The sequence below is a fragment of the Chiloscyllium plagiosum genome, unplaced genomic scaffold (assembly GCF_037043375.1).
Source record: "Chiloscyllium plagiosum isolate Xiang-an unplaced genomic scaffold, Cpla_swu_hap1 HiC_scaffold_11, whole genome shotgun sequence".
NCBI lineage: Eukaryota > Metazoa > Chordata > Chondrichthyes > Orectolobiformes > Hemiscylliidae > Chiloscyllium > Chiloscyllium plagiosum.
In genome coordinates, this window is record NW_028270149.1 from 52,362,125 (window position 1) to 52,381,530 (window position 19,406).

At 42.9% G+C, this 19,406-nt stretch overlaps 1 protein-coding gene across 1 annotated transcript in view; it reads left to right on the forward strand.

The window, feature by feature from the left end:
• Positions 1 to 18,663, forward strand: part of LOC122557220 (U3 small nucleolar RNA-associated protein 14 homolog A) — a 52,346-nt gene extending 33,683 nt beyond the window's left edge. Inside the window, exons 11-14 of the mRNA XM_043704671.2 lie at positions 1,009 to 1,884; positions 8,437 to 8,627; positions 10,676 to 10,775; positions 17,456 to 18,663. Of these exons, the coding sequence (XP_043560606.2) occupies positions 1,009 to 1,884; positions 8,437 to 8,627; positions 10,676 to 10,775; positions 17,456 to 17,707 (1,419 nt within the window). The 3' untranslated portion in view covers positions 17,708 to 18,663. The remainder of the gene's footprint in view (positions 1 to 1,008; positions 1,885 to 8,436; positions 8,628 to 10,675; positions 10,776 to 17,455) is intronic.
• The last annotated feature ends 743 nt before the right edge of the window (positions 18,664 to 19,406 follow it).

Consider the following 19,406-nt stretch of genomic DNA (forward strand, 5'->3'; position numbering starts at 1 on the left):
GATAATCGTACATGTTATCAATAAATGCTACCTGACCAATTTGAGTCTTTAATTCTCATCTGTATTTCCAACCTCAGCAAAATCTCTTATCCGGGAATTTAAATGCCTATTCCCTGAATACCTTCATCCAAATTATAATCAAGTGCAAAAATGCTAATGCTCTTCCTCAAGGAGTTAGGCAGTGCTCAGTATCATCGTACAGTCACTGTCATTGACCAACCTTCTGGCTACAAGATTGCAATTATTTTTCTTTTGTATCCATGGGATCTGCTCCTTTAATCCGATGGGACTTTATCTATACATTAGCCTTTTGTGTGGCAACTTGCAGAAAACCAAATATTGACAAAAATATCTAAATACTATTTAGAGGAGAAGGAAGCTGGCAAGTCTTAATTGTCTCTGCATTCTTTTCCTGCCTGGAGCCATTTCACCCCAGCTCTATTAGCTGAATATGCAAAGTCAAGGCCTCCATTGCAACCATTGTAGCTGTTTAGGAAAACATTTTTTATTTGCAGCATAAATTTCCATTTCAGTAGAAATATTACTTGTTCCGAGAAGTGTGGTATTGTATATTTGTCTTTCAATAGACTCCTTTCCTTGCAATATCAATCATTCCTTTTAACTAAATGTGATGCTTTTATTGATACATGATAATGGCACATGATAATGGAATGGTGAATGTGTATGTTGATGAAATCAAGTTTATTATGAATTAGAGCATTTCACACATTGTGCATACTGATAGAAGTACAAGGTGTGGATTAGCGCCGAAAATGAATTGTTAAGTTTGAGTGGTCTCCTATCTAAGTGCAGGGAATTTCTTACATTTTATTAAAGACTGTATTTTTGAGACCTGCTGTCAAAATTCCTGATTTGCGAATTATGTTTGGCAAATGAATTTATTATTTAATGGAATTGAAGTGCATCACTTAGCTGTATGGCGTACGCCAAAAAATCAAAAGCAGATTTTATTTAACTTATTCTGTTAATATGGTCTATTTTGTCTAGGCCCGCAGTGCAATTCGGAAGCAGCTGGAGCTGAATAAAAGGCTCACAACAAAAGTGCAAGCTCCATCAGAAAGTGAGGATGAAGTTGAACCTGAGGTCAACAGGGATGAGACTGTTCCAGATTTTGTGAATGATGCTGAGATGAATACAGTAGCAAATCCTTGGATGCTGGGAAAATTGAGTGCTAATCCAAAGCGTTTTGAAGCGCGAGAAACTGAGATTGTCGCTCCTGCAAAGATTGATGAGAATGAAGGCTCAGATGAAGAGGAGAACCTTTCTGAAGATGAGTTATTGCTGCAAGAGTTTGAGAAACGGCGGAGAATTCATAAAGAAGGTGATGGTGAACTGGCTGGATCATCTGTTATTGTGGATGAGAGCAAAGATGAGGAAAGTATGAGAAATAATGAAGACAAGGAAAGAGGGGCAGTCCCTGGTGACCAAAGTGAGAAAGAGCAGCATCTTGAAGACGTGAATGAGTTTAATCACCTTTTTGAGAAATTGCTTGAGAACAAATCTGATCCTATGTCAAGAAACCCTAAAAAGTATCAAAGGAAAAATAAGAAAATGGCACTTGAGAAAAGCGAGGAGGATGTGCAGACGCTAGAAAAACCAGAAGAACCCATACTAGATGAACAGTTAGAGCGCAAAAGGACAGTGGAAGATTTGGAAACTTTGATTCAGGAAGAATGTCATGATCTTAATGAGGCCTCAGCCTTGGATACACCACGGATCAGTGGAGATGCAGTCGACTCAGAAAATAAAACAAATGCTACAACTGAAGGTAGAATGAAGCAGCTCATCAATCCTAAGAACGTATTGAATGTTACATCCAAAAGCATTAAAATGCCTTTGGTTCCTACAGCAGTAGAAGAGGAGGTAAGAGAATTAGTGATGAGATTTCCCTGAATTTAATATACGTTAACTAATTGATTATTGATGGAGATAAGAAGGATCTCCTGGTTACTGTTTTTTGATTCTTCAGCTCACTGGTCGCTTTCCAGCTTTATTTTGGCGTATAATCTAATGATCATTACAGGAACAGGACAATCATTACCTTTAAGCTTAATCCAGAGTCAGTACTAACAATGCAAAAGCAATGGTGCACTTTGTTGTATCTTGTCAGTCTGCTTCATGTATAAAAATGATCCTGGAAACATTATGTTTAAAAAGTTTTCTACAATTGTGAAAATTAAGACACGTTCTAATTGTGTAAATGATAGTTAAATTTGGATGTGGTTCTACTTAAGCACTGGGGCAACCCTTTTTTTCCAATATAATATTGTTGCTGTTAATAGAGAGATTTGTTTTAACTTTAGTATTTTGTTGCAGTATTGCAAACAACTTCCCAACAATTTCTGTTTTGAAATGCAGTCAGTCCTCTGTGTGTGAAATCCCAATTTGCCTATCCACGCCAAAAATAAATAGCAACAAAAATCAACTTTCATGGGCCAAAATCACCCATCTGCAATTTTTAGTCCTATTTTAAACAAACTCTGCACATGAATTTCTTCATTCACGGACGTTTGTTGGAACAGAACCCTCACAGGAGAAACAACTGTGTAGCTGTATTAAAATAGTTGTATCACCTCCTATCATAAATTTTTGGCTTATTGTTTAACTTCCATTTACTTTCTAGTATTGAAAAGATTGTCAAGATATAGCATGTAATTTGTCTCAACTTTCCCTGCCAGCTACAGTTATAAAGGTTGTTTGGCATTGGGAAACTACTTTGGCATTGAGCACTCATTATCATATCTGTTTGCTGTGGGTAACAAGACCAATAATTTTAGTTATGTCTGCATTGGTCCATTTTCTCTCAATTTGGTATGTATATAAAGGCAAATTAAATCTACAATTATCTGTCAATTTGAATTTGATTGAAAGTTTTATGCAATGCTGTGTGGGTCTGTTTCTGTGTGACTTTGTGCTATTTTTACTGTTTTTGTTTTGGGTAACTATACTGGTTATTCTCATGTGAGTTTTACATTGAACATTCAACCAATCAAGTTCAATTATTATCCAAGATACCCTCAGAATTATAAAATTCCAAGAAACTTTAAACACCAAAATATGTTAAATTGTTTCTAACCTGTCTTGTAATATGGCGTTTGTAGGTAACATAGTACTCTGGTGCCATATTCATTTAGACTCATAGAATCTCTATAGTGTGAAAGTAGGCCATTCAGCCCATAGGGTCCACACCAACCATCCTAAGAGCATCCCACCCAGATCCACCCATCATTGTAACCCTACATTTCCCACGGCTAATCTGCAAACCCTGGACAATTTAGCATGGCGAATATCCCTAACCTGCGCATCTTTCGACTGTGGGAGGAAACCCACACAGACACTGAGAACATGCAATTGCCGAAGGAATCAATCATGGGTTCCCTGGCCCTGTGAGACAACAATGCTAACCACTGAGCCCCTGGGCCACCCATTTCTTTTTAGAATCCCTACAGGGTGTAACCAGCATCTTTTCATGAAACAAAAGGAGTTATGGAATGAAGTATGAAATAAGAGAGCTAACTTGGTGTTAAAAAAAATTAATGTTGGGAGCTTTCTTCATACAAACCTTACCTCTCTGTGCAGCCCAGTCCCTAAAGTTGCGGTCGGTAGTCTCCAAGACACTTTTTGTGTTCTGTAAGGCTTTTGATTTGTCACGGAAAAATATGTACAATTCAAGTGAGTACTTTGTGAGCATTTCAGTTGCCATCATTGAGCTTAATTAAAAATGAATGTAGAAAGATGATTTTGGAGTAACCAAATAATAAGAGATGACCTGACCAAAATTTTCCCCTTATTCTTTCAGTTATGGTAATCCATAATTATTATAACAGTAAACTAAATTGAACTAATCCAACAATTCTAATTCAATTATTTTAATTAGAATTTGTGGAGAAATTGTGACTGAATTCATAGGCATATTAATGCTTTGTAACAGAAAAAGCATAAAAACTGACCTGGTCACTCACCAAGGTAAAAACAATGACTGCAGATGCTGGAAACCAGATTTTGGATTAGTGGTGCTAGAAGAGCACAGCAGGTCAGGCAGTATCCGAAGAGCAGCAAAATCAACGTTTCGGGCAAAACGCCTTTATCAGGAATAAAGGCAGAGAGCCTGAAGGGTGGAGGGATAAGCTAGAGGAGGGTGGGGGTGGGGAGAAAGTAGCATGGAGTACAATAGGTTAGTGGGGGAGGGGATGGTGATAGGTCAGGGAGGAGGGTGGAGTGGATAGGTGAAAAAGAAGATAGGCAGGTAGGACAAGTCATGGGGACAGTACTGAGCTGGAAGTTTAGAACTAGGGTGAGGTGGGGGAAAGGGAAATGAGGAAACTGTTGAAGTCCACATTGATGCCCTGGTGTTGAAGTGTTCCAAGGCAGAAGATGAGGCGTTCTTCCTCCAGGCGTCTGGTGGTGAGGGAGCAGCGGTGAAGGAGGCCCAGGACCTCCATGTCCTCGGCAGAGTGGGAGGGGGAGTTGAAATGTTGGGCCACAGGGCGGTGTGGTTGATTGGTGCGGGTGTCCCAGATATGTTCCCTAAAGCGCTCTGCTAGGAGGCGTCCAGTCTCCCCAATGTAGAGGAGACCGCATCGGGAGCAATGGATGCAATAAATGATATTAGTGGATGCACAGGTAAAACTTTGATGGATGTGGAAGGCTCCTTTAGTGCCTTGGATGGAGGTGAGGGAGGAGGTGTGGGCGCAGGTTTTGCAGTTCCTGCGGTGGCAGGGGAAGGTGCCAGGATGGGAGGGTAGGTTGTAGGGGGGCGTGGACCTGACCAGGTAGTCACGGAGGGAACAGTCTTTGCGGAAGGCGGAAAGGGGTGGGGAGGGAAATATATCCCTGGTGGTGGGGTCTTTTTGGAGGTGGCAGAAATGTCGGCGGATGATTTGGTTTATGCGAAGGTTGGTAGGGTGGAAGGTGAGCATAGGGCCGTTCTGTCCTTGTTACGGTTGGAGGGGTGGGGTCTGAGGGCGGAGGTGCGGGATGTGGATGAGATGCGTTGGAGGGCATCTTGAACCACGTGGGAAGGGAAATTGCGGTCTCTAAAGAAGGAGGCCATCTGGTGTGTTCTGTGGTGGAACTGGTCCTCCTGGGAGCAGATACAGCAGAGGCGGAGGAATTGGGAATACAGGATGGCATATTTGCAAGAGGTAGGGTGGGAAGAGATGTAATCCAGGTAGCTATGGGAGTTGGTAGGTTTGTAAAAAATGTCAGTGTCAAGTCGGTCGTCATTAATGGAGTTGGAGAGGTCCAGGAAGGGGAGGGAGGTGTCAGAGATGGGCCAGGTAAATTTAAGGTCAGGGTGGAATGTGTTGGTGAAGTTGATGAATTGCTCAACCTCCTCGCGGGAGCACGAGGTGGCGCCAATGCAGTCATCAATGTAGCGGAGGAAGAGGTGGGGAGTGGTGCCGGTGTAATTACGGAAGATCGACAGTTCTGTGTAGCCAACAAAGAGACAGGCATAGCTGGGGCCCATGGCTACCCGTTTGGTCTGCAGGAAGTGGGAGGATTCGAAGGAGAAATTGTTAAGGGTGTGGACCAGTTCGGCCAAACGAATGAGAGTGTCAGTGGAAGGGTACTGTTGGGGACGTCGGGAGAGGAAAAAACGGAGGGCTTGGAGGCCCTGGTCATGGCGGATGGAGTTGTAGAGGGATTGGATATCCATGGTGAAAATGAGGCGTTAGGGGCCGGGGAAATGGAAGTCTTGGAGGAGGTGGAGGGCGTGGGTGGTGTCTCGAACGTATGTGGGAGTTCCTGGACTAGGGGGGGGTAGGACAGGGTCGAGGTAGGTAGAGATGAGTTCAGGGGGCAGGAGCAGGCTGAGACAATGGGTCAGCCAGGGTGGTCAGGCTTGTGGATCTTGGGAAGGAGGTAGAACCAGGCAGTGTGGGGTTCTCGGACTATGAGGTTGGAAGCTGTGGGTGGGAGATCTCCTGAGGTGATGAGGTTCTGTATGGTCTGGGGAGATGATGGTTTGCTGAGGGGGGGGGGTGGGGTCATGGTCAAGGGAGCGGTAGGAAGAGGTGTCCTCGAGTTGGCGTTTGGCTTCAGCGGTGTAGAGGTCAGTGCGCCAGACTACCACTGCGTCCCCTTTATCTGCTGGCTTGATGGTGAGATGGTCAATCACCACACAATGCCTACTGTCAGATATCAGTAAAGTGGGGGCATCACCAGTGCAGTCAAGCAGTGCTTGCTTTGCAATAATTTGCTCACTGATGCACAGTTTTGGTTCCACGAGAGCTACTCAACTCCTGACCTCAGTAGAACCTTGGTTCAAATGTGAACATGAAGTGAATCCCAGAGGGATGATGAGTGTTTGCCATTGTCATCAATGTCTGAGTTTGGCATCAAGGAGCCCTAGCAAAACTCGAGTCCATGGGAATCAAGGGGTGATGAGTGTACGGAGTCATGTCTAGCATATGGGGAAAGATGGTTGTGGTTGTTACAAATCAGTCACCTTAGATCCAGAGCATCTCTATAGGAGTTCCTGTGAGTGATATCCTAGGCTCAACCTTCCTTGGCTGCTATGAAACTCGTCTTCTGACCAGTGGGCGGCACAGTGGCTCAATGGTTAGCACTGCTGCCTCACAGCACCAGGGGCCCGGCTTCGACTCCCCCCTCAGACAACTGTCTGTGTGGAGTTTGCACATTCTCCCCCATGTCTGCATGGGTTTCCTCCGGGTGCTCCGGTTTCCTCCCCCAGTCCAAAGATGTGCAGGTTAGGTGAATTGGCCATGCTAAATTGCATTCTTGACCACAGCCAGCCATCTGATGTAGGTCTATCTCTGACACTGGTAAGGAGGGAGTTCCAGGATTTTGACCAACACTGAAGGAGCTTCCAAGATGGTGAGTGGCTTGGAGAGGAACTTGCAGCTGGCAGTGTTCCCACATATCTGCTGCCTTAGTTCTGCATGATAGTGGTCATGGGTTTGGGAAGTGTTGTCTAAGAAGCCTTGGTGAACTTCTGCAGTGCACAGATAGTATACACTTGCTGCTACTGAAGATCAGTGTTGGGGAGACTGAATGTCTGTGGATGTGGTGACAATTAATTGGACTGTAGTGTTAGGTACATTAGTCAGGGGTAAATACAGGGTAGGGGTGTGGGTCTGGGTGGGTTACTCTCGGAGGGTCGGTATGGACTTGTTAGGCCGAAGGACCAGTTTCCATATTGTAGAGAATCTAATCTAATCTAATCCAGTCATTGGAAGGTAGTGGTGATCAATCTAAGTGAATAATGTTCAGCTTCATTTGCGACTCCTCAGTACTGAAGTCCATGTTCAAATGAAGCAAGACCTGGTCTATATCCCATTTGGGCAGACCTGTCCCAATAACATTCATGCCACACAAGTGTCAGGTAGTGACCATCTCCCACAAGACCGAATCTTAACGATTGCCCCTTGACATTCAATAACGTTACCATCACTGAATCCCTTATCAACATTCTGGTCAATCAACACTGACCAGAAACCCAACTCGTCATATAAATACAGTGGCTACAAGAGCAGGTCCAAAGCTAGGAATCTTGAAGGGAGTAACTCACTCTCCAAAGCCTGTCCCCACCACCTTTAAGGCACAAGTCAGGAGTGTACTGGAATACTCTCCACTTGCTGGATCAGTGCAAATCCAAAAACACTCCAGCTTGACATGATCCAGCACAAAAGCAGTCCAATTAATTGTCACCACATCCACAGACATTCAGTCTCCCCAACACTGATCTTCAGTAGCAGCAAGTGTATACTATCTGTGCACTGCAGAAGTTCACCAAGGCTTCTTAGACAACACTTCCCAAACCCATGACCACTATCATGCAGAACTAAGGCAGCAGATATGTGGGAACACTGCCAGCTGCAAGTTCCTCTCCAAGCCACTCACCATCTTGGAAGCTCCTTCAGTGTTGGTCAAAATCCTGGAACTCCCTCCTTACCAGTGTCAGAGATAGACCTACATCAGATGGCTGGCAGTGGTCAAGAATGCAGCTCACCACTACCTTTTCAAGGGCACCTCGGAATGGTATCAGAGGCTGGAACACAGTAAGCAAGATTGTTACAAACTATGAAGGAGTCATGTTACACTATCAAGCTGAAAGTTTTCTTTTCAGCAAAGATTTGGATGTTTGAGAAGTCTCTTGCTTCAATGTGCACAACTAAAATTAGACTTAGAACTTTGTGTAGTCTTGTAGTTGTGTTTCAGTATCGCTGAGAATGATCCAGGAGCAAAATGATGGAGATTATGGCTCTCAACAAGAAATCAATGAGTAACTTTGACAAATAACAGCAACATACATAATTAAAATATTGCATGTTGGATTACTAATAATATATACTTCAAATTTAGGTATAAAACATGATTGGTAAATAGAACATCTATTTAAAAATTACATTGACCCTCTGTTGAAATAATTTTCAACTACTTCTTTATTAGAATGAAGAATATGAAGACCAGCGCATGGTCATTCAGGAGGCCTTTGCATCAGATGATGTCATTGATGATTTCATAAAAGATAAACAGAAGCATGTTGATGCTAGCAAACCAAAAGACATTGACTTAACCTTACCGGGGTGGGGTGAATGGGGAGGACAAGGTCTCCAACCAAGTGCAAAGAAAAGAAAAAGGTAGGTCCTTTGGGAAATGATCATGCTATGGACGGTTCTCTGCTGGTTAATTACAATATAAATTTTAGCCTATGCCTGATAAAGTATTCAATGTTCACTCCAGTTGCAACCAATATTAATTCTAAGTCAGTTGATATCTTTTAAAAGTGATTTGATTCAATAACCATGAATAAAAGGTCTACAGTGGTCTAAAGTCTATTTGATTCATTCATAAGAGTGAAGAATAGTATGAGGAAATCAACATTGGGCAGACCTACCTCCACGGCCACCAGAAGTTTTAATGATGCTGTAGAAGATGTTCATTTGCAACCAGAATACTGGCATTTTCAAAGCTCTTGAAAACCAAATAGGAAAGAGACTAAGTGTCAAATGGATGGACATCACTGCAGCATTTCTGATTTGTTCTTCTCCACTAGTATTATTTTACCAAGCTTAACTGGTTGGAAAAGTTCCTCCCTAAAATTGTACCAAATCTGTTGACTTCTTGACATGTTATTTTTGTAGCAACTTACTAATTACAATATTTTTATCCAATTATTGCATAATTTTCTTAGAGTACCTTGCCCTGTCTATCAAGAATTAGGATCAGAATTTAGGAATGGGCTAAGATTTGCAAATACTGCACAGAAAATTAGGAAAATGTTGAGAATGACTGTAAGACTATGTAAAACAGTATTTACTGAGGTGATTACAGGCCTGTGTTGAGGAAAGTTTGGTGTATCTCCAAATTAATTTCAAACCATGTGGATGAAGAGAAAAAAGTTAGAAGCTGCAAACTGATTTTGAAGATGTGTCAAGTGCTTCAAATATTTTACCAAGTTCTTTTAGATCAGTGTCTGAATTATGTAGACTTGCAATCAAACATTGATTTTAGACCATATCTTGGCCTCCATCTTGTTATTTCTTTTGTTTTGCTTTTTCAGTCTAATATGGGTTCTTTCTTAATCTTTTCGTGGTATACAGATGTTTTTTAATGTAGCAATTTGCACTTTATTTGGATATGACTTTTGATTATACCTGTCATGACTTTTTTTTCTGTTAGTGAACTATTTTTATTTCATTTTCCTTCTCTTCACCCATCACAATTCATCTTTGTTTTCCCTGCCCCATCCCTTCTACTAGTTTAAAAACTTTAGCATTTCTGTCTTCCCTCTGTTTTGATTTCTTCCCACTATATTGCTGTCTGATCCGCATTTCCCCAGCATCTGTGTTTTTATTTTACAATTTCCAGTATCCAAAATATTTTTTTTTGTTAGCTTAAGGAAATGTTATCCATAATTGCAAAGGATGCTAAAGTGGAAATGGTAGTAAGTATTCTGAGAAGTAAGATAAACTGTTAAGAGCGTTAGTAATTGTTCTTTTTAAAAATAGATGAAAATGATGCTTTGAATATGTAAAAGCATATTTTGAGGGTTCTGAAATTCTCAAAGTTAGACATTTGAAAGCAGTTGCTCAAGTAGGTAAGATAATAAAGATTGGCCAATACTGGCCTTTATGGCAAAAGGTATAGAATGTAATTCTGGCGAACAGAACCACAACAACGAGCACCTGAGCTACAAATCTTTTCACAAACTTTGTATAGAATGTAAGATCGTAAATATAGTACTGTGGGCAGTTTTGGGTTACAGAGTAGAAGTAGGATTGAAATAATTGAATCTATAGTATGGATTCACTCCTAAGCTGTTTGGAATGAGGGAATGCAAATGTAGAAACAATCCAAATTCTTTTGTCTGTCTTCATTACAACAGAATTGCTTGCAGTGTGATTGAGGTGTTCAAAATTCTGAAATTATTGCACAGGGAAGATTGAAACCAGTTACTTTGTGTTTTCTACGGTGTGGCATGATTATCATGTGATTTAGAACAGTATCTGGGAGAGCATCAAAACAAAATGGTATTTCCATATTTGAACAAATCTAAAATTGAAACAGAACATTTGGTAAATGTATTTTGGAAGGTTTTTTTGGGGGGGGGGGGGGGTGTGAGTGGTATCTGTGGATAACATCATTTTGCCTCACTCTAATTGTACTCTCGCTGTTGCTTCTCTAGGTTCCGCATTAAAGCTGCTCCACCTCCACCCAGGAAGGATCAACATTTACCAAATGTTATAATCAATGAGAATCGAGACATTGGAGTTGCAGCACACCAGGTGAGGGGGAATTTGCACTCTTATTTTCAAGATTGATAAATATACAGTCCATTTCATGGAATAAATAAGTGTGGTATTCAAACTTGAAAACTTTGACAGTCAATTCAGGAAAACTATATTTGCTGGTAAATTAATAACTGGAGCCCATAAATTTGAGGTTACTGTCATTATTGATTACAGTTGATTTGGGTGGGGAGGGAAGAAATATTGAGCAACAGTGGTGTGATGCAGAGAATCTTAACCTATAATTTGCGATAAATCCAGTTTACGGCCCACCCCAGTACACGCCTAACTATCTTGGCTCCTCCTTAAAATTCCCATTCTTGTTTACAAATCTCTCCATGCCCCCAGCGCATCCTATTTCTGTAATTTCCTCCAGCCCTATAGCTCATTGACATATTTACGCTGTCTAATTCTAGTCACTGCAGTATATCTGATTTTAATTGTTTTGTCATTAATTGGGAATTCAGTTTAGCAGTTGAATTCCTAATCTCTGAAATTGCCTTTTTAAAACTCTCCACTCTCCATTCTCTCTCCTTTGCTTTCCACCTTTTAAAACTGATTTGTCGTCAAGCTTTTGTTCATCTGCTAAATGTCTTGTTATTTGGCCTAGTGTCGGATTTTGCTTTAGTGCTCCCTTGAAGCACTGTAGGATGTTCAAAAATGTTAAAAGTTAAATGTTATTAATATATTGCCTTGTCAAAGATAATAGAAGCAGAATCTACAAAAGCTTTCAAAACAAGCAAATTAATAATTGAAAAGAGAATAGAAAATACAGTCGACTATGAGAACAAAAGCAAACTGGATAGATTAGTGAACAGGCACAGATCTAGGCCCCCGATTATGCTGTCAAATTCTGTAGCACTGACTTTAAGTAGATTTTATTTGAGGTTCTTACGTTCTTACATGGGCTGCTTAAGATTTTCTTTGAATTCACATCCTGTATTACACCGCTAAAAAGAATTTTCAATAAAATGCAGCAAATTGAGCTTGAAGAAGAGTCCTACTGTTCATTTGAATCTCTGCTATGGTTTTCTCAAAGAGTGATAGTTCTCTGTGCCAGCCCCCAATTCTGAAGTGGAGCATGTGATGAGGGTGCACAGAATTAGTCTCATTGTTTTACACCTTCATAAGAGTGTTGTCATTGATTCTTCACTGCCATTTGTGAATAATAGGTAAATTCAAATTGGAAGGAAACTGCAGATTTTTTTACAGTATTCTTTTAAACTATTGCTGGACCTCTTGCTAAGATATTTGTATCATCGATAGTCACAGGTGAGGTGCCGGAAGACAGGAGGTTGGCTAACGTCTTTAAGAAGGGTAGTAGGGACAAGCCTGGATACTATAGAACAGTGAGCCTGACGTTGGTAGTGGGCACATTGTTGGAGTGATTCCTGACGGACAGGATATACATGTATTTGGAAAGGCAAGGACTGATTAGGGATAGTCAACATGGCTTTGTGCGTGGGAAATCATGTCTGACAAAATTGATTGAGTTTTTTGAAGAAGTAACAAAGAGGATTGATGAGGGCAGAGCGGTAGATGTGATCTATATGGATTTCAGTAAGGCATTTGACAAGGTTCCCCATGGGAGACTGGTTAGCAAGGTTAGATCTCACGGAATAAAGGGAGAACTAGCCATTTGGATACAGAACTGGCTCAAAGGTAGAAGACGGGTGGGGGGTAGAGGATTGTTTTTCAGACTGGAGGCCTGTGACCAGTGTTGTGCCACAAGGATTGGTGCTGGATCCTCTACTTTTTATCATTTACATAAATGATTTGGATGCGAGCATAAGAGGTACAGTTAGTAAGTTTGCAGATGACACCAAAATTGGAGGTGTAGTGGATGGCGAAGAAGGTTACCTCAGATTACAACAGGATCTTGATCAGATGGGCCAAGAAGTGGCAGATGGAGTTTAATTCAGATAAATGCAAGGTGCTGCATTTTGGGAAAGCAAATCCTAGCAGGACTTATACACTTAATGGTAAGGTCCTAGAGAGTGTTGCTGAACAAAGAGACCTTGGAGTGCAGGTTCATGGCTCCTTGAAAGTAGGAATGAGCAGAGAGTGTTCAGCAGGAGAAGATAAAAGGTAGGGATGAGTGACTTGGAGGAGGGGCGTTGGAAATGTGATAGGTGGAAAGAGGTCAAGGTGAGGGTGATAGGTCGGAGTAGGATGGAGGCGGAGAGGTCAAGAAGAAGACTGCAGGTCAGGAAGGCGGTGCCGGGCTGGAGGGATTCGGCTGAGACAAGGTGGGGGGAGGGGGGATGAAGAAACTGGTGAAGTCCAAGTTCATCCCCTGTGGTTGGAGGGTTCCCAGTCGGAAGATAAGACGCTCCTCCTCCGACCGGCGCGTTGTTGTGGTTTGGCGGTGGATGAGTCCAATGACCTGCATATCCTCGGTGGAGTGGGAGGGGGAGTTGAAATGCTGTGCTACAGGGTGGTTGGGTTGGTTCGTCCGGGTGGCCCAGAGGTGCTCTCTGAATCGCTCCGCAAGTCGGCGGCCTGTCTCCCCAATATAGAGGAGGCCACACCGGCTGCAGCGGATGCAGTAGATGATGTGGGTGGAGGTGCAGGTGAATCTGTGGCGGATATGGAAGTTTCCTTTGGGGCCTTGGAGAGAAGTGAGGGGGGAGGTGTGGGCGCAAGTGTTGCACCTCCTGCGGTTGCAAGGGAAGGTGCCGGGAGTGGAGGTTGGGTCGGTGGGGGGTGTGGATCTGACAAGGGAGTCGCGGAGGGAGTGGTCTCTACGGAAAGCTGATAGGGGAGGGGAGGGAAATATATCCTTGGTGCTGGGGTCTGTTTGGAGGTGGCGGAAGTGACGGCGGATGATGCGCTGTACATGGAGATTGGTGGGGTGGTAGGTGAGGACCAGTGGGGTTCTGTCCTGGTGGCGGTTGGAGGGGCGGGGCTCAAGGGCGGAGGAGCGGGAAGTGGAGGAGATGCGGTGGAGGGCACCGTCGACCACGTCGGGGGGGAAATTGCGGTCCTTGAAGAAGGAGGCCATCTGTGTTGTACGTATTTTGAACTGGTCCTCCGGAGCAGATGCGGCGGAGACGAAGGAATTGGGAGAATGGGATGGCGTTTTTACAGGGGGCAGGATGGGAGGAGGTGTAGTCCAGGTAGCTGTGGGAGTCGGTTGGTTTGTAGTAGATGTCCGTGTTGATTCGGTCACCTGAGATAGAAACAGAAAGGTCTAGGAAGGGGAGGGAGGAGTCCGAGACTGTCCAGGTGAATTTGAGGTCGGGGTGGAAGGTGTTAGTGTAGTGGATGAACTGTTCAACCTCCTCGTGGGAGCACGAGGTAGCGCCGATACAGTCATCAATGTAGCGAAGGAAAAGATGGGGGGTGGGGCCAGTGTAGTTGCGGAAGATGGATTGTTCCACATACCCTACGAAAAGGCAGGCATAGCTGGGGCCCATGCGGGTGCCCATGGCTACTCCTTTTGTTTGGAGAAAGTGGGAGGATTGGAAAGAAAAGTTGTTCAGGCCTCCTTCTTCAAGGACCGCAATTTCCCCCCCGACGTGGTCGACGGTGCCCTCCATCGCATCTCCTCCACTTCCCGCTCCTCCGCCCTTGAGCCCCGCCCCTCCAACCGCCACCAGGACAGAACCCCACTGGTCCTCACCTACCACCCCACCAATCTCCATGTACAGCGCATCATCCGCCGTCACTTCCGCCACCTCCAAACAGACCCCAGCACCAAGGATATATTTCCCTCCCCTCCCCTATCAGCTTTCCGTCGAGACCACTCCCTCCACGACTCCCTTGTCAGATCCACACCCCCCACCGACCCAACCTCCACTCCCGGCACCTTCCCTTGCAACCGCAGAAGGTGCAACACTTGCGCCCACACCTCCCCCCTCACTTCTCTCCAAGGCCCCAAAGGAAACTTCCATATCCGCCACAGATTCACCTGCACCTCCACCCACATCATCTACTGCATCCGCTGCAGCCGGTGTGGCCTCCTCTATATTGGGGAGACAGGCCGCCTACTTGCGGAGCGATTCAGAGAGCACCTCTGGGCCACCCGGACGAACCAACCCAACCACCCTGTAGCACAGCATTTCAACTCCCCCTCCCACTCCACCGAGGATATGCAGGTCATTGGACTCATCCACCGCCAAACCACAACAACGCGACGGTCGGAGGAGGAGCGTCTTATCTTCCGACTGGGAACCCTCCAACCACAGGGGATGAACTTGGACTTCACCAGTTTCTTCATCCCCCCTCCCCCCACCTTGTCTCAGCCGAATCCCTCCAGCCCGGCACCGCCTTCCTGACCTGCAGTCTTCTTCTTGACCTCTCCACCTCCATCCTACTCCGACCTATCACCCTCACCTTGACCTCTTTCCACCTATCACATTTCCAACGCCCCTCCTCCAAGTCACTCCTCCCTACCTTTTATCTTCTCCTGCTGAACACTCTCTGCTCCTTCCTGAAGAAGGGCCTGTGCCCGAAACGTCGAATCTCCTGTTCCCTGGATGCTGCCTGACCTGCTGTGTTGTTCCAGCAATAAAGTTTCAACTTTGATCTCCAGCATCTGCAGACCTCACTTTCTCCTCCTTGAAAGTAGGGTCGTAGGTAGACAGGATAGTGAAGAAGGCATTTGGTATGTTTCCTTTGTTGGTCAGAGTATTGAGTACAGGAGTTGGGAGGTCATGTTGTGGCTGTACAGGACATTGGTTTAAATATTGCGTGCAGTTCTGGTCTCCTTCCTATCGGAAAGATGTTGTGAAACTTGAAAGGGTTCAGAAAAGATTTGCAAGGATGTTACCAGGGTTGGAGGATTTGTGCTCTGGGGAGAGGCTGAACAGGCTGGGGCTGTTTTCCCTGGAGCGTCGGAGGCTGAGGTTTACAAAATTGAGGGGCGTGGATAGGATAAATAGACAAAGTCTTTTCCCTGAGGTGGGCAGAGTCCAGAACTAGAGGGAACAGATTTAGGGTGAGAGGGGAAAGCTCTAAAAGGGACCTATGGGGCAATCTTTTCACGCAGAGGGTGTTACATGTATGGAATGAGCTGTCAAAGGAAGTGGTGGAGGCTGGTACAATTGCAACATTTAAAAGGCATTTGGATGGGTATATGAATAGGAAGGGTTTAGTCGAATATGGTCCGGGTACTGGCAGGTGGGACTAGATTGAGTTGGTATATCGGGTCGGGATGGACGGGTTGGACCGAAGGGTCTGTTTCCATGCTGTACATCTCTATGACTCTAAATGTGTCGAGTGTTGTAAATCTCTGCTTTTCTTGACCTTCTCAGTGCACTGTTACAGCTCTGAAATAATCATAAACAGTTTCTAAATAACTGGTCAGTGACTCTTCCATTGCATTCTGTCAATGGATTCCTCACTCAATTGAGCAGTCTTCATGCACATCTTATCAGTACAAGTTGAAGGTATCATGCTGTTCCTGATATCAACATATGCACTTTTCAGCAATGGTTACTGAAGAAATGGCAGTTTTTCCTACCATATGAGTGCTGAGCTCAATGTATCTCTCCTATCATCACTTTGTATTACCTAATTGATAATCACTATTTCTTGAGATTGTACTTGAGACATTTTTAATCTGTGCAGACCCATTTTTTTTACTGGTCAGTAAAATTAGTGTTTGGAAAGCAGACGAGAAGCAAAGACTAAACGTAATTAGGTCATTCTTAAGTTGGCAGTCTGTGATTGGAGGAGTGCCCCAAAAATCAGTACTCTGGTTTTTTAATGCCTGTGAACACAGATTGTAATGTATTAATTTGCTGACAATACAAAACAAAGTAGAATCGTGACTTATGAGGAGAGCTTGTGGAATGCTCTACCACAGTAGGTTGTGGAGGCCAACTCACTTAATATAGTCAAGAAGGAGGTATATTTGTAGATTGTAAAGGTAACAAGGGATATGGGGAGTATGGCATTGAGCTAGATGATCAGCCATGATCACATTGAATGGTAGAGTAAACACCAAATAGTTTACTCCTGCTTTAAATTTGAGTCTAGTTTTGATCTCCATATTTAAGGGATGATATACTTGCATTGGAGGCAGTATGGTATGGTACGTTTTCACTAGATAAATCCTAAGGCTGAAAGGGGTGTCTTAAGAGAGGCCTATACTGCGTGGAGTTGGAAGAATGAGGTGACCTGATTTAACGTAGAAGATTCTGAAGTGATTTGACAGGATAGATATTAGTTAGTTGTTTTTGCTGGCTGGACAATCTAAAATACGCAGTCATGTTATTAGAATGTGTCGTTGATTATTTAGCAGTGCAAAACACAGGAAAAAAATGTCTTTGCTCAAAGGGTTGTGATCTTTACAATTCTGAAGTAGAGTTCAAGATACTCAGTCACAGGTTATGTTTAAGCACATGAGAAACAAAATTTTGGTCTCTGAGATCTGAGGAATGTGGAGAGATCAAGAAAGTGGAGTTAAAACCCAAAAAGAGTCATGATTACTTGAATAGCAAAAAATGCTTTACGAGCCACGTAGTCTACTGTGTCTGTTTTCATGTCTGAGCTGTTGATAGCTAAGACTGTAATTTTAGTAAAATGCATATAATCCTTGCTAAGTTCTATTTTGACAAAGTCTTTATGTATCAATTATTTATTTGATGAGAATAGACTCCATCACCTTGTGATTAGTGTATAAATTATTTTGTCTGGTACTAAACGCTGAATTATTTGTTTTGATGCAGGTAAATGAACTGCCTTTCCCATACTCGCATCAGAATCAGTTTGAAAAGAGTATCTGTGTCCCTATTGGGAGTACATGGAATACTGAGAAAGTCATGCAGAAGTTAACGCTGCCAAAGGTTGTGACAAAAATGGGAACAATAATTGAACCAATCTCTGAAGATGATTTGCTTCAAGAGAAGAAAACTATGAAATCAAAAGTCAAACAGAACCCTCGTAAACGCAGAAAAATGCAGAATAAATCATCTCACTGATGAAAAGCATTATTGCTTAATGTCATTTCTAGAGTGTCCAGCTGATGGTGATCATGGATTTTTATCATTCCATTACAGAGTGTAGTTAAATCTAGCAACCGGACCAGAATTTTGTCTTGGCATTTCCACAAATTGTGCTATAGCCCTATGGCTGTCATCTTTAGTGGAATGATGAATGAACAAATAGAAACCTGTCAGCTCACATCACATCACAATAAAAGCAGCTTTATAATTATCATTTGGAAAGTCTTTATCTTATTATGCAGGGGAGGCTCACTTGTGATGGCCCCTACTATCGCAGAAGAGCCTCGTGACTGTACTACACCAGGGAATGGTAAGACACTACTGGATAGATTGGAAGATCCATAAAGTATAAAGCATAACATTTTGTACTAAAAAGAACAATATTCCTCCCAATAAAACTGCAATGTTACAATGTGTACCTCCTACCATACCAAGAGTAGAGATGGAGAGGTGTGGTTTTTAATGACCACTTCTTCCCCTTTCCTGAAATGTTTCCCTATCATTACACAGTTGACGTATTTTACAAGTGTCTTTTAGTAATATGAAATCTCAGTCACTGTTTGTGGATTTAAACTGAAGTGAGTCTAAATTGGTCACATACTTGAATTTCCCCTGAGAATTGGGTAAGACTGAGAGTACAAGTGAGAAATGGGCTCGGAAACAAAAAGGTGAGTGAATCCGGTAGAACTATATCTCAGTGTGAATATATACCTGCAGAAAAGGAGGAATAATGAGAGTGTTGATAACAATCGTCCAGTTTAATGGGTCAAATAAAATGAACTAAGAAAAGGTCTGCTCTGAGTAGCTTTTCGCAGTTAGAATTATGGATATATAATTAAACTTTGTTAAGAATGGAATGTTATCTATTATTTTTCCACAACTGGATGTTACAACAGTGAGCAGAAATTAAATACTATTGCTGATGAAAGCCAGTAATGTGAAATACTTTTTTGTTTAAATATAGCTTTCACATTGAAGACTTGTGGAGTGCCCTCTGTTGGTTTTGTGATCCATTTAATTCAAACCATGATTTTTCATTGTGTGGCAGTAGCACCCCCTACAGAACTTGGTGCTTTAATGCACCAAATAGTTTCATCTTTATAATTCAGGAACAGTAACAATGAGGAGGAGCTCGGCGGGAGGGGGATACCTGTAGCATAGAAAATAAAAGGATTAAAAGCTAAAACTGATTCATTTACAGTGTTGTGATATGCTTGATTTGGGGGAGATTGTGATCAACATCAGGAACATTGCCTCTGGCCTTTTGCCAAAAAGATGTTCCACCTGTGTAATCATCGATACAGAATGTTGTTGAATAATAGTGGTCACTGAGCAATATCTCCAGTGCTACAATTATTCTGTATTCTCCTTCTATGTTACATCTCATCTGACTCCAATTCCTTAATTGTTCTCTCCTCCTTCATCCCACAATCAAATGTGGCTTCAGTTAACCAGCTGCAAAAATCGTGAGATTTCCATCTCCATTTTCACTTCAATGCTCTTCTTTCAGATATTTCTTAAAATCTATCTCAGATTTTCCCATGAGTTTGGAGCAGTAGTAGGCTGCCTGGTACCTGCACCATGCTCTGACATTCAAAAGGATCATAAATGATCTGATTACTCCACATTCCTACCAGTAATTGTTCTTCTACTCCCCACTTTAAAACCTGTTATC